General features: G+C 56.0%; 6 protein-coding genes across 6 annotated transcripts; 3 read left to right on the forward strand and 3 right to left on the reverse strand.

Annotated features, from left to right (window-relative positions):
• Positions 1 to 379: 379 nt before the first annotated feature.
• J7T55_004429 (2-oxoisovalerate dehydrogenase subunit beta) lies at positions 380 to 3,274 on the forward strand (the record flags this gene model as incomplete). Its single annotated transcript, XM_053132081.1, has 4 exons — positions 380 to 1,571; positions 2,411 to 2,669; positions 2,729 to 2,866; positions 2,926 to 3,274. 4 exons carry the CDS (start codon positions 380 to 382, stop codon positions 3,272 to 3,274), a joined length of 1,938 nt encoding a protein of 645 aa, XP_052990042.1.
• Positions 3,275 to 4,355: 1,081 nt separating this feature from the next.
• Positions 4,356 to 4,998, forward strand: J7T55_004430 (cytochrome b5; the record flags this gene model as incomplete). The annotated part of the gene is made up of 3 exons (XM_053132082.1): positions 4,356 to 4,471; positions 4,588 to 4,714; positions 4,825 to 4,998. 3 exons carry the CDS (start codon positions 4,356 to 4,358, stop codon positions 4,996 to 4,998), a joined length of 417 nt encoding a protein of 138 aa, XP_052990043.1.
• An 896-nt stretch (positions 4,999 to 5,894) lies between these two features.
• On the forward strand, positions 5,895 to 6,803 carry J7T55_004431 (uncharacterized protein; the record flags this gene model as incomplete). The annotated part of the gene is made up of 1 exon (XM_053132083.1): positions 5,895 to 6,803. The coding sequence occupies one exon, from the start codon at positions 5,895 to 5,897 to the stop codon at positions 6,801 to 6,803; it is 909 nt and encodes a 302-aa protein (XP_052990044.1).
• Positions 6,804 to 7,424: 621 nt separating this feature from the next.
• J7T55_004432 (dsba oxidoreductase) lies at positions 7,425 to 8,297 on the reverse strand (the record flags this gene model as incomplete). Its single annotated transcript, XM_053132084.1, has 2 exons — positions 7,425 to 7,987; positions 8,120 to 8,297. The coding sequence occupies 2 exons, from the start codon at positions 8,295 to 8,297 to the stop codon at positions 7,425 to 7,427; spliced, it is 741 nt and encodes a 246-aa protein (XP_052990045.1).
• Positions 8,298 to 9,473: 1,176 nt separating this feature from the next.
• Positions 9,474 to 10,955, reverse strand: J7T55_004433 (uncharacterized protein; the record flags this gene model as incomplete). The annotated part of the gene is made up of 3 exons (XM_053132085.1): positions 9,474 to 10,163; positions 10,304 to 10,443; positions 10,508 to 10,955. 3 exons carry the CDS (start codon positions 10,953 to 10,955, stop codon positions 9,474 to 9,476), a joined length of 1,278 nt encoding a protein of 425 aa, XP_052990046.1.
• A 9,908-nt stretch (positions 10,956 to 20,863) lies between these two features.
• Positions 20,864 to 21,676, reverse strand: J7T55_004434 (dihydroxy-2-butanone 4-phosphate synthase; the record flags this gene model as incomplete). Its single annotated transcript, XM_053132087.1, has 2 exons — positions 20,864 to 21,498; positions 21,613 to 21,676. 2 exons carry the CDS (start codon positions 21,674 to 21,676, stop codon positions 20,864 to 20,866), a joined length of 699 nt encoding a protein of 232 aa, XP_052990047.1.
• Between the last annotated feature and the right edge of the window lie 882 nt (positions 21,677 to 22,558).

Genomic DNA, 22,558 nt, shown 5'->3' on the forward strand with positions numbered 1-22,558 from the left:
GCGCAGGGCCGGGATCCGCTGTGCATGTCATGCTGCAGGTGCCGAGCTCCAACCTGTCAGGCTGGCTGTGTGTCAGGTACGTACCTGAGTTGGGGGACAAGGGTGCCGCCTAGAGAGGGTTGTCTGGCGTCTGGGGGACCAGGGACCAGGCGGCGAACCCCAGATCAACCCCCCCACGACTCTTGAACCGCCGTTTGCCGAACTCTCGTCTTCCAGACGACTCCAAGGCCGCCATCATCCCGCCCAGAATGGTGGACACGACTTCTTTTGGGAGATGCAATGAGATTGTACCTACCAGGCACTTACTTCTGTGTGCGTTGACGCGTCAGAGTTCCTGTGAAATCGCTTGGTTCGCTTTGATACCGCGGTCTTCGACACCATGAGGGGCCACCTGCCTCGACACTTGCTCAGGAGGGCTGCGACACTGGCAGCCGCTCCCTCGCGAAGCTGCAAGCCTCTGCCTTCGAGCCATAACGGACTGCCACAGAGGCGGCACTCGACGCACCCTCCCAATGCGAAGCTCAACTTACCAATCGACTATGCAACGACGCCTCTCCTGGCACACACGTCGCAGTCCGCCCTCAACAACCCAGAGCTGCCGCCCGAGGTCCGCGAGGGGACGACCAAGAAGATGAACCTGTTCCAGTCCATCAACGATGCTCTGTCAATAGCACTGGCCGAGGACGAAAATGTGCTCTTGTTTGGCGAAGATGTTGCATTTGGAGGTGTCTTTCGTTGTTCCATGAAGCTGGCCGAGACGTACGGAGGCGATCGCGTCTTCAACACCCCTTTGTCAGAACAGGGCATCATGGGCTTCGCCATCGGGTGTGCTGCCGAGGGCATGAGACCTGTCGCAGAGATCCAATTTGCGGACTACGTATTTCCAGCATTCGATCAGATGGTCAACGAGGCGGCCAAATATCGATATAGGGACGGAGCATGTGGCAGGCATGTCGGAGGCTTGACCGTACGGATGCCCTGTGGAGCGGTAGGCCATGGCGCTCTGTATCACACCCAGTCACCGGAGAGCCTGTTCACGCACATTCCAGGCTTCCGAGTAATTGTCCCGCGCTCACCATTGCAGGCGAAGGGACTATTGCTGGCGGCAATACGGAGCAATGACCCTTGCATTTTCATGGAACCAAAAGTGCTGTACCGAGCAGCCGTCGAGCAAGTTCCCGTTGCGCCGTATGAGCTGCCATTGTCCAAGGCCGAGGTTGTGAAAGAGGGTAAGGATTTGACCATCATTTCGTATGGCCAGCCACTGTTCATTTGCCAGAATGCCATCAAGCAGGCAGAGCAGGATCTGGGCATTAGCATTGAGCTGGTCGATCTGCGGACTGTGTACCCCTGGGACAAGGAGACGGTCTTCAAGAGCGTCCAGAAGACTGGGCGGTGCATGGTCGTACACGAGTCTATGGTCAATGCTGGCGTTGGCGCCGAGGTGGCAGCAGCCATACAGGAGGACCCATCCACATTCATTCGGCTGGAGGCGCCTGTCATGCGTGTTGCTGGCTGGAGCACGCCGACGCCTTTGGTCTTCGAGAGGTTCAACCTGCCAGATGTTGCGAGTAAGTAGCCTTTCCAAGCAAGTGAGCCCACTGTGAAGAGGAGCTAACAGCTGTCAGGGGTATATGACAATATTAAAAAGGTCTTGGATTATTAGCATCTCCAAAGCATCAGGCTCGGCGTTGGTGGTTACTATGGCAGCCGGGTGCCTTGCTCCTTGGCTTGGGGGCTGGTATTGCTGGGCAAGACCATCCTGAAAGGCCGGTTCCACGGCTTCTTCTTGGGATGACGTAGAAAATAACTATAAACGAAATATATCTAAGTTGGAAAAAGTATAGTGGTTCGTGCTGGAGCTGGGAAATGGTTGGGCATGACGAACTTTTGGTTAAAGTTGATCCCTAATGCTGCGCTCCTTTGAAGAAATTGGGAATCGCTCGGGTGGTTCCCACAACTCAACAGGCCAGCCGCCCAATGACGAGCTACCCCGCCACGCGCGGCGTTCAGTGCCCACCCCACTTCTAGGGGTCAAGCGCGGTCTGGGGATAGATGACGGGGAGCTGTCAACGCAACAACGTCGTTGCCCCTGAAACCTGTCGCCTTCGATTCGTACCAGCGCTCATCCACAGATTACCCAAGCATCAAACTCTGGTGTAGCCGAGGAAACCGATACTCGAACTGCCACCTTACCGATTCGTCATTTGTCCCTCCGCCGCCCATGTCTGAGAGTCTAGAGTGGGTGTCTTCCTTTGTCGGAGATGCTCCACCCGGAGAGGTGCGCCCCCGTGTCCCTATATGCCATTGATATTCCGCTGACCTCTTCAAGCTTTCAGATGTCATAGCCGGCAAGTTGGAGCCTACGAGTGCGCCCCCGCGAACCCCCGACACTAACATCTCGATGCAGACATCAAAGCCCTCACCATCTCCGAACCCAGCCTGGTGAAGGAGCTTGGGCCGGCATTCCAGAAGTACAATGAGGAGCAGTTCATCACAGCGAAGCTACCGGGCAGCAGCGAGCCCGTCATTGTCAGCTCGCACAACTCTCTTGGAGATGGCCGGTACTACGACGTCGAGAGCTCTACCAGCTTCGAATTCGATCATGCTACGCAGAAGGCCAGCGGTGCCCAGAGCCATTCCCTCGAAAGCGCGCACTCTGATCTTGTGTACGTGTTGACTGACCTCTCAGTTCAAGGCTCATGCACTGACACATCCTGGTCCGCAGTAAATCAACACTGAAGAGCTTGGGAACATACGTCAAGGAGCATTTCCCCAACGCTGCCTTCGGAGTGTATCCTATTGAGAATGACTCGAAACTGGCCATCATCACCGTAGCCAGCAAATACAGCCCCAACAATTTTTGGTGAGGATTGTCCCTATAGGCATAATAGTTCGGTAAGGACCGAGGCTGACGGAGGATAGGAACGGTCGATGGCGATCCCTGTACATCTTTGACCCATCCGACAACTCTCTGGAAGGCTCGATCAAGGTGGATGTTCACTACTACGAGGACGGAAACGTGCGCCTCGTGACCAACAAGACCGTCACAGCCTCCGTCTCGTCGGGAACCGGCAGCGGCATTGCCAAGGAGATCTCGACGGCGGAAAAGAAGTACCAGGAGGAGCTGAACAAGGGCTTCACGAGTCTGAGCGAGGGCGCATTCAAGGGTCTGAGGAGACAGCTGCCGGTGACGAGACAGAAGATTGAGTGGGACAAGGTCGCCAGCTACCGGTTAGGCCAAGACATCGGTGGCGGCAGCTCTAGGAGGTGAGCGTGGAGGGAAGACCAGATGTATATGGGCATATGTAGGCCTCTACGTCCAGGCATGGGGTGTCATCAATTGAGCCGTGAGGTTGAAAATCGGACTCGGAAGCTCGCCGACACCAAGCCTTTATATCTTGGCTGTTGGTGTGAGAAGTCATGTCCTGCCGTAAGCACCACAGGCAAGCTGATTGGGGTAGCTTGCTTCGCGGACAGGTTCTGCGTCAGGTAGATAGGGAGAGAAAGAGGGCAATACGAATACGAAAACGAAGGGGAAGCCAGGAGCCACAGTCCCCGTCAATGCTAGTGTTGTGAAATTGTGCAGAAATGCGACGTGGAGCTTTGGAGGTGCAGAAACCAGGCTGACGCTGGACGATGGGACATATGTTGAGGTCAGCCGGGGCCATACTTCTGGAAGCGGCGATTGTCATCGGCCCCGTCAGCCTCGGGGTCTCATTGTGGTGCCGTTCCCGCGACGGAGGAGCTCGTGTGGGGATCTTGTTGAAACGGAGAATACTCGGTGCCAAACGGCCTGCAGACGGACGGGACTTTCTGGATAAGGCAGGGTGATGAATCGCCCGCTCTGGCCAACCAGCGTGACTTGATTTGAACTCAGGTACCTGGTGCAGCAGTGGGGCCCCAGGGTCCCCGGCAACTGGACAGCTCACAGTTCCCATTTGTTTAGCTCGGGGTCCAGGGCGGCCGGGCGGTCCCCTTCCCACTGGCCAGGCTGGCTGCCGGATTGCGAACACCCCCCTTCGACAGAGTGTCAAAACGGTGCTGATGCTGCCGTTCCGTTCCCGCCGGGGACAGAGTTGAGCACTCCGAGCAAGAAAGCATACATTATCTTTCGATTCCCCATTCCTGTCCGGCTACTCGGTCTAATCCACCTCACCGTCCTCGAGTTTTCCACCACCTGCAGTCTGTTGTCGACGCTCTCCTCCAGGCTTTCCCATTGGCGCTCTACTCCACCCCCTTTTGCTGCTGTCTCCCGCACCGGTCACCGTGTTGAGATTCTCTGACTGTCTTACCCCGACCTCGACGAAACTGCCCGAGCTTTCTCCCCAACAGCCACCACCGCAACAGCCAAAATGACGGACAAGGAGTTCACCTACCAGGATGTTGCCGAGCACAACACCAAGAAGGACCTGTTCGTGGTCATCCACGACAAGGTCTACGACTGCGCAAAGTTCATAGACGAGCATCCGTGAGTTCTGCCCCGTCCAATGTTGCCCGGCAGTCCAAATGCCGGGCCCTTCCCCGACCCCAATGCCTCGGCACTACCGGCAAGCTTATACTGACACATGCCCGCGCGCAACACAGCGGTGGTGAGGAGGTCATGCTGGATGTTGCCGGGCAAGACGCAACCGAAGCCTTCGAGGACGTCGGCCACAGCGACGAGGCGCGTGAGACACTGGAGCAGCTCTACGCCGGTGTGCTGAAGAGACAGGTACGTTCTGCAATCAACAACCCCCAGCCCCTGTGAGAAGATGAGGAGCAGCACATGGGGCCACTTCAAGTCGGATTCGAGCACCTGCTGACAATCAATTGCTCTCGCAGCCCGGCGACCCAACCCCCAAGGCTCCTAAGCCCGGTGCCGTCACGCCTGCGTCGACGGGCGATGCCACCGGCCTCGGCATCGGCGTGTACGCCTTCGTGCTTATCGGTGGTGCCGCTGCCTACTTTGCCTACCAATATCTCCAGGCCCAGCAGCAGCAGCAAGGCCAGGCTTAGAAGGACTATGAGTTGGGGAGGGGCTAGCGTTGCGGTGGGCTTTTGGCAAGAGGGTGCCGCCAGTTTCGTGACGATAACATATAGGTCGTGCTTTCACTGGTGGTTTTTGCCTTACATATCCTCGTGTTGTTTCTATTCGCCCGTGCAGGTAGACAGAATTCAGCTTTGGCCTTGTTTACCCAATGATTTGATACTGAGGGTTCCACGGTTGAGTTTACCAGAGGCATCGGGTCGGTTGTTTATGTGCGCCGGAACATTGTCCAGACACTTTCACTCCATGCATTTCCGTGGGTGATGGCTATTCAACAAGGTTAGGTTCTTCGACTAGACTTTTCCTTCACTTATACGCGGTCGTTTTAATACTCCATTTGAAGAGACAATCACGAGGCCTGAAGACAATTGCTTGCCAATAACGGACCACGGTGTTGAAGACAGATGGTTGCTGGCCAACAGAATGCCGGGTCGTCCCATTATGCTGCCACAATAGTCTGTCTACTTGCGAGTGAGATCTACGGTCTTGTGCCCACATCATACACCACGTTGAGCAGACTTAAAAGAGCTGATCAAACTATCTCTCGCGACTTCAACTATTCCATATTTTGTCTTATTCCTGAAGATTTCTTCAAGGAGCAAACAGCTGGTTATCGTGTCAATCTTTGTCGATCTCTCAGTTGCTGGCACCCACAGCAAACCCGCCCAGCGGAGCTAGTGCAAGCCCACTTCCTTATCAATTTCCGCTGCGTATCAACCACCCACTTTGGGGGCCTAGAGCGCTTTGTCTCAGCCTTACGTCTTTCCACCCCTTCCTCCTCCACAATAGCGACGTTGACTTCGTCAGCGCGTGAATCATCCACAACCTCTCGACAGTGATCCAGTTCTTCTGCCATCCCGTCGACATGTCCTTCCTCGAGCGCCAGCGGGCTGCGTCAGCCGCAGCGAAGAGCGGCCCTACCGTCGTCGACCTGACTGGTCCTTCCAAGAAGGCCGCCCTTGCGCCTCCATCTCCCTCTCCATCAGTCGCATCCACAAGCAGCGCGCTCGCCGGCAGCACTCCGACCAAGAAGAACAAGTCGCGTCCCATTGATGGCGCCGAGATCTTCTCGCAGCCCTCCCTCACGGGTACGGGCATGGAGCTGGGCACTCAGATGGTCTACGCCGTGCACCACCTGAAGGAGAAGGACAAGGAGCTGGGCATCTACGAGATCATGGACCACATGTCGCGGCGGCCCGTCACCGAGAAGGAGCAGAACGAGCTGGCCGAGATCCTGCGCCGGAACCCGCGCGTGCGCTGGATCCCTGACCCCAACCTCAGCGAGCAGCGATGGGACAGTGGCACCTACATACACAACCCGCTGATCCCCGGCGTGCGCAGCAAGGAGAGCCTTCTGGCGTATCTTCAGAAGAAGAAAGACGCCATGTACGTGCAGGTCAAGGATCTCGAGGATGGCTGGCCCAAGGAGTCGCTCTACAAGGCGCTCACGGAGCTGGAGCGGGACCACAAGGTGCTGGTGGTGCGCACCAAGAAGGACAACCACCCGCGCTACGTGTGGAGCGATGACCAGAGCCTCTGGAACGAGGTCGACCCGGTGTTCCAGAACCTGTGGCACAAGGTCTCGGTGCCGGCCGTCGAGGACATCAACCGCCTGCTCACCCAGGTCGGCCAGAAGCCCACAAGCGAGGACCCCCGGCTGAAGGTGGTGGCGGCCAAGGTGGAGAAGAAGAAGAAGAGGGCGTCTACCCGACCCAAGAACCTCACCAACACGCATCTCATGGGGCTCTTTGACGACGGCAACAAGAAGAAATAGGATGATTCTTCCCGCCGCCGAGGTAAGAAGTGAGTGAGGTAGTATTGGTTCATCTTCGTTGCGTGCATCATCACGGCGTATTGGAGTAAATTGAATTGAAAAGAGACAAAAAAAGAGAATGCAAACGGTAGATTGAAGAAGGCCTTCGACAGATTGTTCGACGTCGGCTTGCCCATGGCGTATGGATGGACACCCAGCATCGATGGAACGAGGATCAAGTGTTCCAGGGAGTTTTGACACGATTCATTAGGGAGGGGAAAGGGACATTTCGCGAAGACAGAGGCTCTCGTCTTCGAGCATACTCATACTAATCATCAATAAACATGTTGAAGCAATCTCGATGGCCGAGAGACATCGTGATCAAAGCAACTCATTACTGCTCATTCTTTGTACAAGGTTGGCTTTTATTACTACTAGATGTGATACCATCACAACGCCAACAGGCCACCCAGCGGTATGCGAATCCTCCAATATGTCTATCCTCAGGCCATCGTGTATGTTTCCTGGCCAGCCATTTCTGACTTGTAATCGACTATGCCAACCAGACACACAGATAGCACCTGCTTTCGCTTTTCTCATCTGGATAGAAACCCAATATGAGACGCCCTTCACACTCACACACTACTCACCCACCTCCGTCGCCCTAATCCTGTCAAACAACTGTAGGAACACGTCAGATGACTGCTGCCCGCCGATCCTGTACCGCCCCTGGACGACATAACTCGGCACGGCCGTGATGCCAACCACCTCCTTGGCGTAGCTGTCCAGCCCGTCGGCCTCGTCCCGCGCCTCCTTGTTGTCCAGGTGCGCCAGGAGCTCCTCCTCGCTCTCGCAAAGCCCGGCTTCCAGCGCTACCTTGACTAGGAAGCCCCGATTGCTGATGTCCTGGCCGCGGTCGAACGCCCCGTAGAACAGCGTATCCTGTGTGTCCCGCAGGAGGTTGTCGCGGGCCTTGTGCGCGGCGGTGCTGTCACCTCCCTCCTCCTCCTCGCCCTCCTCGTCCTGCTGCTGTTGGAGCTTTTGAGCGAGGAGGAGGAGAACGTGTGAGTCTCGAGTGTTGCCGCATATCCCGTCCCAGTTGATAGACAGCCCCAGCGCCGCCGCCGAGTTGTTTACCCGCTCGCAGATCGCTGCGGCCCCTGAGGGCCCGAACCTGGAGGCGTAGTATTTCTTTTTGTTATATGCTGGTCATGATATCAGCTCTAGCCATGGTTTTTTGGGTAACGCGGTGGGACATCGCTGCAGAGTATATCCTCAGCTGCCGGGAAGGTGGTAGTGAAGATGGTGATGTTGAAAACAAGATATTGGGGTCTCACCGGAGATCTTGGCGTTTGGGTGTAAGTAGAACGGGTTCCAGGTCACCGAAAATTCAACGTCGGGATGTTGCTCCTTGTATGCCTCTATCGCATTGTCGAGATTCTTCTTGCCGATGTAACTCCAGGGGCAGACAGTGTCGGAGAAGGTCTGGATCGAGATGGTGAGTGGCGGCGCCATGCTTTAAGTCGTACACCTCCACAACAACAATTTGATTCTTTTCGACGAACCCAGTTCGCAATACAGTCTTTCTAAAACGAATGTGACGAGGCTGCTAATGTCGAGGAATCGTCGTCCACATAAGCTGAGCACGTAGTTTCGTGCTTACTCCGTGCCGGGCCATACACTTGGACAGCAAGCAGCCTTGTATGAAGCTTCTCGGGGGGGAAAGACGGGGCGAGCGAGACACACAAGATATTTGAACAGGCAAAACAGGAACACAGGCCCTCTTTCTGCCCATGATTACGTCGTTTGACAGCCCATGGCCAGCGTATGAGCGAAATAGGACAACTCGTGGCCGAAGATTAGTAAACAGAAAACCGAGCCAACACCCACCCTACGACAAAACTAGCCTGACCTCGGATCCTGGCTGGCCTGGTCCCCGTCCCGACCATCTTTTTGTGCAAATGAACAACACACTTGCAGCAAGCTCGGCTGTCTCCGTCAGAAACCACGCAGACGTCGTCTTCCACCGTCACGTATATGTCCACAAGTGCGCATGAGTCCCGAGCAAGAAAGGGGGATGGACGCGATCAGCCTCGTCTCACTAGCACTTAATTTTGCACTTTTTCACAATGGTGTTCAAGCGAGCAATACTAATTACGCGGTTGTCCTATTTTCTTTTCCTCGACCATCGAAGCTATCGAATGTCTAATTGTTTTACACTAAAAGAAAACAGTAAACGGATAGTCACTTTTGTGTCTGCTGACCTTAAGAAGCAATCGAACCGTGAAGCTCCGAAACACCCTGTCCTGCCGTCGCCCCGCTGCGTAGCCACGCTTGTTCTCCCTTTTTCATGCCCGGTTGCCAGTCTAAAGGAGTGAAGAAAAACAATTTCCCCAGCCAAAAGCCCTGTATTACCACCCTCCACGATTGGCTCGATTTTGCGCCATAACTTCCGTACTATAAAATTGGATGCAGACATCCACACCGATTGAGTAATCATGGGTACCCACCGAAAGCCCTCTGGAAAACGTCTCTGTTTGACGGGCCGAGCACGGCTCAGTGAGCACGCCTCGGCAATTCTGTTGTCGAAATTTGTCATGCAGAACCTGTTAATGCAACCAGCAAACTGGCAACCCGTGCCTCCCATCCTGTCCACGCGACCAGTGGGGGTCTGCTTCACCAATTAGGTTTCTAGGCAGCCCAGAGCTCGCCCTGACGTGGCTTGTTGTAGTTCGCTGCACCGGGCTCAGCGCTTCCAGGCCGCTGCAAGCCCATGGCGGCGCTGTAGAACAACTGCCCTTGCGCCGCCGCGTTTGTGGGATACCCCTGGTCAGGATCCGGGTAGACGTAGCTGCCGTTACCGTTGTTACTATGAACAGGCGAACCCACCCCATGCGAAGGAGAAGCCCATCCGACACTGCTCATGTGGGGGCTTCCAGCCGCGCTACCAGGTCCCTGCCCGTTTTCGATGCTCGGCTCCAGTGTCGTCGGTGGTGCGCCGTAGCTCGTGGGGTGAGAAGTCGGCCGGACGTTGTTGGCGAAACCTGCCGACGTTGTAGAGGTGGGGCTGCCAGTGTGCAGGTCGTTGCGCAGGTGAGCAGGCAGGGAGGTGTTACCCACGTATCCGTGTTGCATTCCATTGGCACCAACCATCTCAGCACTTGGTGACATCGACATGGTCCTCTGAGCCGGAGACGGCGTAGAGATCGGTGAACCGTGGTTGCTAATCTGGTCACCCTCAGACCGGGCAGGGCGTGCGGAGCCTGAGCGGGCTACGCTGTTCCTGGCCAGGGCCTCCGCAGTGGCGCGAGCAGCATCTTCGACCGTGCCAGTATGGTGATTTTGATGGCGAGTGAGTGTTGTGCGTCTCGTGAATGTCTTCTGACAATCAGCATACGGGCACTTATACGGCCTCTTACCCGAGTGAATCCGACGATGCCGAGCCAAAGAGCTAGAGTCGCTAAAGGGCTTTTTCTTTGTCAGTCATAGACGCTCGATTGTGTGACTGTCGGTTCGCTCACCTTTCCGCAGCGTTCACACATGTGCGGCTTCTCTCCAGTGTGGACACGCTGATGAACTGTGAGAGCTGAACGCTGGATGAATTGCTTGCCGCAGTTTGGATAATCGCAGACGTGTGGACGCACTCCAGTGTGGATGCGCTCTGCATTCAATTTAGCGTGAGCATCTACTTTTGCGAATCGGAGGGGGCAGTGGAGGGCACATACCATGACGGGCAAGATCACTGCGTCTCGCGAATCCCTTCCCGCAAGTGCTGCATGGGTATGCCTTGGGTGGTGGCTGGGCCGCTACCGCCTCGGGAGGCTTTGCGTATTGAGGCATGGCATGGGAGATATCGGGGGCCATGCCAGGAAATCCAATGGGGCCCATGTTAGGCTCAGGCATATGAAGAGGAGCGTGCATGGCACTGGGAGAGCCGTACGGCCGTCCGTTTTGCATGCTGCCGTTCATGTTAGGCTGAGAATACCTCGAGTGTTCGGATCCGTGAGGCGAATCGGCACGATCCATCGTCATCTGAGGGAGTTGCTGGTGAACAGGTTGTTCTGGAGTTGATCCCTGAACACCTGGAATTGATTGCGTTGCTACTTGAACGCCGCCCTTTTGGTTCAGCATATTGGTGATGCCCATAACCTCACCGGGAGCTGGAGACGACATGATTAAGCTGGAGCCAGACAAAGGAGGCGAGTTGGACAGACGTGACGCACGGTCCACGGGTTCGTCCGCAAGGAAATTGCACTCCCGTAGCAAGGAAATAAGATGTGTCTTACAACACCAGAATGTTTCGGAACCCGGTGGCTGTTGGTTGCAGATGCGCTAGATGCAGGACGCGAATCAACTGAAGCTGTTGTCAGTAAAGTCCGAGGCTGAGAGCAGAGGCGGTGAGACTGATGGCCAGGAGAGGTGGACAGTGTCTACCACTAAAGTGATAAGTCAAACAAGAGGCGGGATGTGAACGATGTAGGAGCCGTGACTGTTTGGAGTATATTGGTGAATGCCTCCAATTAGTGGCGGCTGGCGCAAAGTAACTCCACCCCGGCTTTCTTGACCCGTCACCAGGCGTGTATGCAATTCTGTGACTTTTTGTTTGAACGGTTGATGTGGACTCACTTAGGTTAATGAACGATATCAATGGTATCAACTCGACAGGGCAGGGGGATTGCCTGTGGTTGACGTTTGCTGACTGTTGCGCGCGGCTGAGACGGCCGTCTCTGGTGACCAGTAGTAGGGGTCGTGGTGGTGGGTACTGGATTGTCGTGCACGGATCAAGGTGCAGGAAGAGGCGCGTGTGGACTACTTAGAGACGCGCTCTGTCCGATTTCAGCCTGGTTTCATCAATTGCCATGTCAGTTCAGTGCTTCTGCATCTCCGGTTCGCTTTCCCGCCCACAAAATTGATGATGCCGGTGGAACTTTGATGACGTGGCAAAGTGCAGAAGAGGACTCTGCCGACAAGCCTGCGAACAAACTCTGCCGCCCCGGACGGACAAAGTTCGATGGAGGAAAAGACAACCCGGGCCCCAATGCTGCAGGATGTTGACGCACCTTGTCTCGACTTTCTTCAGTGACGGAGCCACGTTCGTATGCTGTCTCTGACAACGCACAGCGCACACAGAGCTAGTCCACCTGCGCAGGTAGCAGGATTTCGTAGGACCAAAGTCGATGTGCAATGCTCGGGTTCTCCTGCGCTCTTCGGACCCAAAATGAGGTACAGAAAAGCAGATGCCGTGACGAGAAAATCCGCGTGATCGATGGTAGGCGGATCGCGGTCCTAGGGAGGCTCAACACTATCCCTGGCTGTTCCCAACGCAAAATGGCACAGTCCGTTTGGTTTCTCGGTGTTTATTTAGAGGTTGCAGGACCTCGTTGGCACCCTCGGTATGAATCGTCTAAAGGTATCCGTGGGTCTTGGAGGAGCTGTCGACGCGTGAGAGAAGCTCGAGTCGGTGTAGCCGAAGGCTGTCAAATTCTGCTTGGGTCAGCTAGACTGAACCGAAGAGCCCGAATGTGCTTGTGCAACATGCACGAAATTGCTCCCAGTTGAGTATGATTGCCTCGATCACATGAGCTGTGATGTATCAAGAAAGACCTCGCTGGAACGCGCTTTGAGGGTGATTTTGCCAGGATGGTAAGCTTCGGAAGTAGGCAGGGCAGGCCAGCACTTGTAGGTTTGTGAAAGGCAACAGTCAAGAGTGTCGGTGGCTCAGATGGGCCGATGGGACGCCAGGGGAAAACTCAAATGCAAGGAGCAGAGGGAGGGCCGACACAGATTGCACGACGCCGGTCCAGAGTCTGCACTGCAGTTTGCAGATGCGGCGACTGTTTGGAGGCGAGGACAGGTCTGCCGCTTTCCGTCCTACGCGTCGAATCCAAAACAATGCGATAGTCCGATGCAATGGTCCCAGTTCCGGCCACACAATCCTCCAACCAGGTACCAAGGGCCAGTGCAGTGCAAAGCAAGGCAGGGCAAGGCAAGGGGTTTAAAGACGGTGCTGTGCACGACTTACGGTGTGGTGACTGGACTGATGGCGGTCGTGATGATGATAGCCTTACTCTGCGTGGTGAGTGTCGACTGCAATGTGTCTGATGCGATGAGGCACAGACGAACGAGTGAGGCGGAGGCGGGTAGAGGAGGAGGTTGTTGAAGGCGGTGGTGGTTAAGGTGGTGAAGACGGTGGTGATTGAATGCTGATATGACGCTCTGACGGGAAGGAGGAAGTTTTGGGTCGAGGACAAGGGGTCTTCTTAAAAATAAAATCGTACCTGGGCAGGTACTGCCATCCCCAGAACGGGCGAAGGTAGCTTTCCATGCCTCAACCCACTCACTCTATTTCACTTCCAGGGTTCCCACACGACTATTGGCTGGGTAGATGATGCAGACCACCTGGTAGACCTAGTACAGCACCGGCTGCAGCCCAGTTACCTTCACCTGCTGCTGCACCCTTGCCCAGACTGCCAGACCGACAGGTCCGTTGAAACATCCCAACCTTGGGTGTGCCCAGGTGTGTGCCCAGGTGTGCAGGGGGCGCCATCTGTACACAGCCGGTACTTCCACGACCGGGGCTCCAGGGGGCCGGACAACAAGGCCAGCCCACCCAGCCCACTTAGCCCACCAGTATCGAACCCACCAGCCCAAAGCCCCAAGCATCCACCATGTGCAGCCCAGCCCAGTGCCCACTCCACCCCTCGCCGCACAGGGCACTTGGGAGCTCCTTCTCTTCCGCCCGCCCTGCAGCAGAGCAGAACCGAGCCGAACCCTTTTTTTTGCTGCTGTTTGCTGCTGCTGCTGCCCAGGCCAACCCAAGCCCCAGGGCTCCCCAGGCCTGACCAAGTCGACGGACTGCCGGGGTTTCAAGTCCCAACTCTTCCGTCGTTGATCACCGCAGACCTCCCTCCCTCCCTCCTCCATCACTTGCTCGTTCAGTGTCCCTCAGCACCGCCGACATCCAGGCCATCGTATTTGCATCCAACCATCCCCCATATCTCATGTGGCCCATCGCTTGTTCATTTGTCGATCGGTTAGTCTGTCTGGTTCCGTCGGTCCTGAAGATGCGCTGGCAGATCCTTCCAACTCAATGAATCGTCAAGATTTGTAAGATTCGGTGTCCTGAGACGCTCTCCCAAGGCTAGGGGCACCGGAAGCTAGAGCCTGCAGACCTCGATGAGACCCCCAACCTTGGGGCCTTCTTCCAGCCAAACCTTGCCTTCGGACGACGGCGGGCGGACGGCCCTGCGCCTGCGTCTTTCTGCCAAGCCTCAACACCTTCGTGGACACTGGATTCGGTCCCTGTGTCATGGCAATGAACTCAATCTGCCAGGCTTCAAGATGAGCCAAGTAGACCACGCTGTTCCAAGGCTTGGCTATTTGCCGCCTCTTCTCACATGGGAGATTTCGGACGGTCCCTTCGTACCAGCCCTCATATACCAAGCAGCCTGGTGGCCATGCCCAGGAGGCGAGGAGGACGACGACTTTTCCAGCAGACCCGAGAGGGTGGTGTGAAGCCCGGTATGCCTGCACCCAACAGTAGCTACAGCCCACAGACAGGTACAGTACAGGCAGGCAGAACATTGCGTTTGGCATCAGCGCTCAAATCACCGCCAGGCTGCGAACCCAGCTCGAGAGCTCAGACTCCCGTCCGATCTACTACTGCAAGACAAACAGCGAATGTGTGATGTGATCAAATCTCTCGCATTGACTGCTTGTCATCACCGATGCAGCCGGTCGGTATTTCTCCCACATCAGCCTGATGTCGATGCCGCCTCTACAGTATTCCATTACGGTCAGAGCAAAGCAGAAGGACGTCTCATTTGTGCACTGTGCTTTCGACCAACGCTACTGTAACGACGACAATCTCCACATCATACGGAGCCGGCGGCCCTGCCACGGTAGCTCCGGAAGTACTCGCGCAGTACACACCTGCTGCTTGTGGGAGCCTGGGCGACCTCGAAGCTCGACGGCACAAGGAGTCGTACACCGTAACTTTATCAGCGCGGGCGCTGCGAGACATGAACAGGGCTCCATTTATGTATCGACGATTCAGAGATGCTATGCTGCATGCCTTCCCTATGCGGAAGGCCTGGTTTATCCTGTTCACAACACCGTGCCACCAGTCATGGAGCATGCGGGAGCCTGCAGACAGGTAGTCTGTACGTCGATTTAAAAGCAGGCCCGCGCTTCAACTCACAGGATACGCTCGGACGGCTGAGCAACTCAATTTGGCCTCGGAAACGAGAATGAATATGAGAGGTGAGGGGAAGCTGACGAACGGGGACAGCAGCTTGACAGCGCTCGTCCCTGCTGTCCAGCCCTACCTCAAGTCTCATATTCATTGAGCTGACCTGTCGTCAGCTCGCCCGTGTTGCCCTACTCAGAACCGTAGCAGATGGATCATTGACTTCCTCACGCGACCTAATGCGGAGGCTCTCGTACTGTCTCTCGCGGCACTCAATCGTCGCTCTCGCCTTACCGCTACTTCAGACATCCTGACAGCCAGTGGACACGACGCAAAGGGGCAATCCATCGAGAATCCCGGCGGAGGAGATGAACTATCATCATCACCCTTCAGGAGGGCCCCCCGGTTGCAGGGTCACATTGTCAAGGAGGGCTGTGGGGAGACTGCGCTGGCTTGCTGGCCAACGCTTGAGCCAACGACTGGGGCTTGAAATTGGCTTTGCCAGAAGCGGCAAGATTCTGGAACCCTTCTAGAAGATATGGATCCTTCTAAAGACGGGGAGTGGAGCCGAAGCCCTGATCATCCCTGTCTCGCTAGTCGAAAGTGAAATGCGAGGCAAAACTGCGGTGGGAGCAAGGACCACACAAACATATCAGATGCTCGCTGTCGGTGCCGCTTGCGCTGGTCTTGCATCTCACGAAGCGGTCAGGAAACCGACAATTTAATTCGTCGTATAGAAGCAACCACCTGCAGAGGTCGAAATGGATTGCGTCCTTCAAACTCCGGGGATTGAGCGACATTGATCATGGTCGGAGATGAGGTAAAACGGCCATGATAAAATTGCTGCTCGGAAAGCCTGCTCGAGCAGTTCGAGTGGCCCGTGTCACCCCTCCATCGGCATTACACAGTAGGTACATGAACGTACTGATTGTCTCGTCTACGAGGGCCCCTGCAAGCCCGATTTCAACGTCGTTCCATGTCGGCCGCCATGCTAAATTCCACCAGCCGTCTGAGATACTGACCCAAGCCGAGGCCACAGGCATACAGGCATAAACACTTCCAGCTTTGATCGTGGCAAACTAGTCTGTCTAGGCGCATTCGCGTCCACGATTGAGACGTTGAGCTCACATGCTCATTCTCGCGTGCCCGTCTCTTCGTCCAGGGACCGAAGGCAGCCCCTGCCTCAGCTCATTTGAAGGCCGGCTTTCCCGAACCGCTGGCTCTGTCCCAAAGCCCATATGAAGACCTCCGGCTAATGGACTGGACTACCCGGCAGTGCATGATACGCCCAGGTACCAGGGTGTGCATTATTTTTTGTGAGATTCGGCTGAAACGGCAGGACGGGTGCCAAGTTGCTCGACTTGTTTGCCGTCGGCTCTGGCCTACAGTCGTGCATATACCAATTGCTACGTCATGGCAGGCCCTGCATTCTCGGAGTTCATCACTTGTCTGACGAATTATTTAGGCACGATTGTACCTCATCTTAGACCAGGAGAACGAGACATGGGGGATGCCTTGAGGCCCCAATCGGGCACCACCAATCAGTCGAGGGTAGCTAACATTACAACCCGAATTTGGATTCGTGGCCATCAAATTTGAGGAGGCGCAGTTTCTAATCCTGTCTTTGCACACAATGTGGTTGCCCAACTGACTGCAAGTAGAGCAAGCTTTTGTTGCGTATCTGCCGTGTACCCAACCCGGCCAATAGGCTCATATTTCATGCCTCGGCGTGGCAGTCGGCTCATCTTCAAACCATCTTCTATTTTTGTGGCGTCCTCTCCAGCCTGAGTCTGTGCCAGATCTAGTAAGACTCGACAATAATTTCCTTCGTCAGTCAAGTTCTCCTATTTGCTGTGATCTCCGGGCCTTTCTGCCAAAGATGAGGCTCTTTCTATTCTAATCCGGGATCAATCTGGTATGATCCCCAAATGGAGATGGATCACGGAGCTTGGCGTTGCAGCCGCAGCGATCACAAGTTGGCTCTCCTGGCCCGTGTGCCGGGTCCTCAGTAGGATCCATTGTTTCTGTCGTGGAACGGTCCGAAGAAAAGGAGAGCAGCCGTGCTGACTGACTGTTGGAGATCGATGTGGCAGACCACCAGCTGCCCATTGTTTCTCGGGCGAGTCGGCCCTCTCTGGCTCTCCGGCCGTCAGCCCTGCGAACGGACATCAAAGCGCCATCTCAGCTCACAGACGTCGAGGATATCCCGTCCATCGACTCTCAGCCTCCACAGCACTGGCCGACCGTGTTTCAAAAGGCGGCGCTTAAATGTTGCAGCAGATCTCGAAACATAGATCTCGAGAGCTCTGACCTTCAGCAAACCATCGATTGACTCGTCTCATCGAGCTCATCCGCCCTGAGGCCTTGCTTCCAAGCTCACGTGCGATGGCGCCAATAAACATCGTCCCTTGAGCTGCGATTTCGATCGCTGCTAATTGTTCACGGACAATAATCAGCATAAAAGTGTCGCTGGATGTCTGTGCTCAACACATCTGTCCACGGCCGCACACACGCCAGGCCAGCTCCTGCTCCTGGGACCGTTCCAGCTCGTGATTTCGTGATGCTGCGGTGGTGCCAGGACAAGTTGTCTTCCACACAAAACACATTGGAAGCATGCCTTCTAGGTTTGAGGCCGCAAAGCATACTCACGTCCCTTAAAACGTGCTCGGTGTGAACGCCCTCTCATCAGCGCCCGTCATTGTTTGTGAGCCACGTTACGACGAGCTAGCAGCTTGCGACATAGGCAATCTTGTATCTCTGCAGTGCGAGATGGGCCTTGTCTTATTGGTTGGGAGTCGACCGATGGTAGCTTTCCGAAGAATATGGTCTAGTATGGCGACGTCCAACCGATCGCCATGTTGTTGCTTGTCCTGTTACAAAAGGAGCGTCAAAGCTTGGTAACCGGGCTACGCGGTGACCACGCACCGAAGCAGCGCTGGTCGGAAAGCGAAGTTCTCTCATTTCAGACCTCCGCGCATCGAAATTTTACTCGCTCACGATCTGATGGCACATAGCGCGGAACACGTCAGTGATTGTCGCTCCTATTTCCCGGTGCCAAATTGGAATCAAGATCTGTCCCGCGACGAAAATTGCAGTTGTTATTTCGAGCAAGATTCGAATACGAGAATGACTTCGCGCCGGCTGTGCTCGTCTACTTCGACCAGCGAGCCACGCAGCGGTGATGTGTTGCGCGACTCAAGGTGAGACTTGGATCATGCTCCACGAGCTGGGACTGCTCCTCGTTCCCGGCTTCGGGCCACGTTCCGCGAGTGGGGTTTTCTAGAAGCCGGGATCCTGGAGATGTGAAGTTGGTATGTATTGAAGTGTAAGTACCTGACATCAGGGGTGGACGGGCAATCAATTAGACTCCCCTGAAATTGTCGCCCTACGCACGCGCGCACACACACCCGCGCCAGATACCCATACGCACACATTCGCCTCCTCCACGTTGTTCCCAGGGCCTAGTGTACCTAGCTCTGGTGTGGCCACTTGCTGCGCCCCCGGGAGTTGGTCGGGTCCCATGCCTGGTCAGAGATGGGAGATCGGTGGTTTGGGCCGGCGTAGAGACGCTGTGTCTTCTTGACGGCCAGAGCTTCCTTCTAGAAGGAATCCTTCCCGTGCTATAGCTGTGATTGATCTGAACAGCATCAATCCTCGGCCTCATGGGAGGGGCGAGGACTGATGGTCATGCTCCAGAGCCACCGATGGGTTGCTCACATGCCGGTGCCGAAGACCAAACGCTTGCAGGTGTCACTTGTAAGTTACGGCTTTTCACATTTTCTGTCGAGATGGCGCGAGTCTCGTCGGCACCAGAGCGTGCAGTGCTGCTATGCGCAGACCCCCCCTTCGTTGACCATGAGCTCTTCCGCGGAATCAAAGCACGGGCGGATGTACAATGCATGGGATTCGGACCCACCCCCAATTCTCATCCTCACGTCGAGCCTGGACGAACCTGCGATACAAGCCAAGTTATCTGACGCCAGGACCGCAACTGTAACTCGGTTGAGGCACCAGCTGGTCAGGAGGCTGAATCCCCGTCCGGAACCACAGTTAGTTGAGTGACGACATTGGAACCTAGCCAAACTGGGTACGCATCAGTCCAGCATTCCCAGTGCCGGCGTGGCCGTTGGCCCCGAATGGGCTGATTGTGCATCGGAGGATTATGTGACTGTGGCAGATGTCAGATGGGAGATGCTTGCTTGTTTCGCTGCGATTTGCTCGCCGGGACGGACCAGGAAAGGGAAGCACAGACCGTTCCCTGTCGGTGTGTTCCAGCTTCTACACGGAATTCCTCAAGCTAGACCCTCGCGCCATTCTCCCCAAAACGTCCACCCGTCATCTTTCTGGCATTTTGTTTTGTCTCGTCTTGAGGGGGAGACACACAACACTTGCCACCTGGGCCGTTTTTCCGCCAGATTGAACAGGATATTTCCTCAGTCGGGTCCCCGAAGCGCGCAGGGTCATCCCGAGAGCTGCGCATAGGCCCCTTACCCAAAACAATGTCTCAACCTCGCCTCGCCGTTGACCGTTGACCCCGATCCCTCCAAAGTTCATCTTCTCTCATGCTCCAATCGCGGTGTCGATCCTGGGTTGTATTCGATCTTCCCGGATCTGAGGTCACCTCCGTGACCTCAGCGGCCCCCAGAGCTGCCACGGGAATCTCACCGAGACCGTTGCATTACTTCCATGAGAGAAAGAGAGGGAGCGCCCTGCAGGCATATCGGACGAGTCGTCTTCTGGTCAATGCTTGCGGGCGAGGCCGACCCATAGTCGCCGAGTTGTTCTGCGGTTTCAGACCGGATGGCGAGTAGGAGGAGTGATATTGGATGTATTATTAGATGTGTGTAGATACCCAACCTAGGCATCGCGAAGTGGGACCGAGTATAATCCTGTCGCCGCGTATAGTGCGACTCTATGCCGGTCCGGAGTTACTCCCTTGCTGGGCGCTCGAGCGATCGTCAGATTGTCAGCCCGTTCGAATCGGGGCGTTGCCTCGGCAAGACTTTTGGTTGCTGAGATTCATCATCCAGTTGAGCAACCATGTGCTGGTGACCTCAGTCGTACCGGGAGAGAAAGCTTGTCTTCCCGCTGATGACGCCCGCTGATGACGCCCGCTGATCCCCTGCCGCTGGCCTGAGGGTTCCGGTACGTACGGCCTCACCGTGTCCGGAAGTCGAGGTCAGGCTCGGGTGAAGCATCGCCAGCCTCGTAAGGCGACATCAGGTGAACCAGAGCAACGAATACACCTGGCCCCTGAGACGTTTAGTGAGGCGAGCTGTATAGCCAGGGACAACAACAGTAGTTCCCGATACTGAGGGTCATAATTTGCGAGAGGATGTCTGATACTCCATTTCAGCGCTGGACGGCCGAGATCGACCATCAGATCTGGCCCAACTGTGTCAGTCTGTGATTGACGTTCTGGCACGTCGCAACCATGTGCCAGCCCATCCATACAAGTGGCACTATAAATGTGCGGGTGTGATTACAACCCACGTGGATGACGAGGCACTGATTGGAATGACGGACAGAGACGTGTGATCATCCAGTGTGTCAACTGGATGCGATTCGTAAGGAGTGGGGAACAATCTACTCTTTGGGCAGTCTTAATTCTCGACTTGACCCCCATAGTTTACATATCCAACAAGTGTCCCCAAGCTTGGACTGTTCAAGTACAAGACGCTGAGTGCCAATGTAGACGAACACGTACATATCTCCAAATGACCTCTGAAAGCCTTGCGGCAAATTTTCCAATATATCCATTCCCAACCCTTTGCTCAGTCACCACTCTATAGACATACGTTCGCACGCTCCACGGCGTCGAGGCCACACAAACACACAGTGGCCAACGCCTGCGTAGATCTGCCCCCGGACTCCATTTTGCTCCCCGCTAGTTTCACGCTGACCCGTTCAAGTCCAGACTCCCCTCCGTCTTCTCCACGTAGTTGACCAGATCCTCGATGGTACACACCTTCAGGCCCCACCTCCTGGCGAAGGCGATGCACTTCTCCCCCCTCAGCATGCCCGGCTCGCGGAATATGGCCTGGCCCTCGACCTCCTCGCCGTCGTCGACCAGCTCGCAGATGACGCCGGCGGGCCTCTTGCCGGCGAGGCGGCAGAACTCGGTGGCGGCCTCGGTGTGGCCCCTCCGCTGCCTGACGCCGCCGGGGCGGGCGCGCAGGGGCAGGACGTGGCCGGGGCGGCGGAAGGACTGGGGCGTGGCGGCGGGGTCGGCCAGGGTGCGGCAGGTCAGGGCCCTGTCGCGGGCGCTGATGCCGGTGGTGACGGAGGGGTCGGCCGAGTCGACGGTGACGGTGTAGGCGGTGGCGCGCGGGTCCTCGTTGTCGGCGACCATCTGCGGCAGGTCGAGCTGCTTGGTCAGGTCGGGCAGCACCGGCGCGCACACGTAGCCCGAGCTGTGCCGGATCATGAAGGCCATCTGCTCGGCGGTGACGTCCTGGGCGGCGACGATCAGGTCGGCCTCGTTCTCGCGGCCCGGGTCGTCGAGGACTACTATGAACTGGCCATCGCCTGCGGCCGGGGGAGAAAGAGTCAGTACTGCTGTGACGTAGTGGAGGGTTCTCTTGCAGTGCTATCTGTGTGTGGGCGAGGCATGTGTGGTGTGTGGCATGTGATTGTACGTACGGAAGGCTTTGATGGTGTCTGGTATCGAGTCGAACTCGGACCGGTCGAGGGTTTCGGACGGCATTATAGATCCCATGAGGAAGAGGAGACGATGTCTGAAAGGCGGGAGGGGATCAATTGGAGTGGTGTCTGTCCTTAATGTCGTTCAGCAGTGCTGGGCAGAACCGGAAGTATGTCGGCTTCCTCGGTCCGATCGTGAGTCGGGGCTGAACTGAGACTTTTGCGACGGAGTATTCTAGGGGGATCGGAGTTCAAGAGCGTCGCCAGCCGGTATAACGATCAAGAAAGGAAGAAGGAGAAAAAGACAAAACAAAGAGTCGCTATGTATGGCGCAATACTGTGTATGGGCAGATACAGGTGGGATGGTGTCGTCTAGATTGCTGCTGGGAAGACGGTGTCCATCAAGCATCAAGTCTGCCCCGCCAGCCCCGCGAGACCACAGCAGTTCCTGGCGGTTGGGTCCCTAGAATTGATGACTCGACTCGCCCGGACTCGCTGAGTGAGCATTGGGAATGATTAGGTCATCCCGTCGACAATGACAAAACAAACCTTTGAATCTTGGGGACACAAAGCGCCCTTGGGCACTCACTCGTCTCGCTCTCCCTGGGGCTAGTTTGCGTCCTGCTTTGAGCCAGCAGACCAGTTCTATCGCCTTCCTTCGTAAGCAAAGTCAGCATCTCAAGCCCATTGGGGTCGGTCGTTGATACCCCTCCAGCTCTCACGGGCGTCGGGGCTGCGGGCTGCTGGGCTAGACTGCAGTGGGTCCCTTGCAGTCCCTGGACCTGCAGCGACCGTTGCAGGGATCGGAATCCGAGCCGGCAAAAAGTTGCAGGTCAACAGACGTTGAGGCTCTGACCTCATGTAGAACCTCATCCAACCCCCAGCTCAACTTCGTGCCTCAAGTCAACCGACTCCCATTGTCACGGGTGCTGATGCCTCTCTTGCA

The sequence above is a fragment of the Diaporthe amygdali genome (genome assembly GCF_026229845.1).
Source record: "Diaporthe amygdali strain CAA958 chromosome Unknown NODE_29_length_634662_cov_65_424859, whole genome shotgun sequence".
In the NCBI taxonomy this organism is placed as follows: Eukaryota; Fungi; Ascomycota; class Sordariomycetes; order Diaporthales; family Diaporthaceae; genus Diaporthe; species Diaporthe amygdali.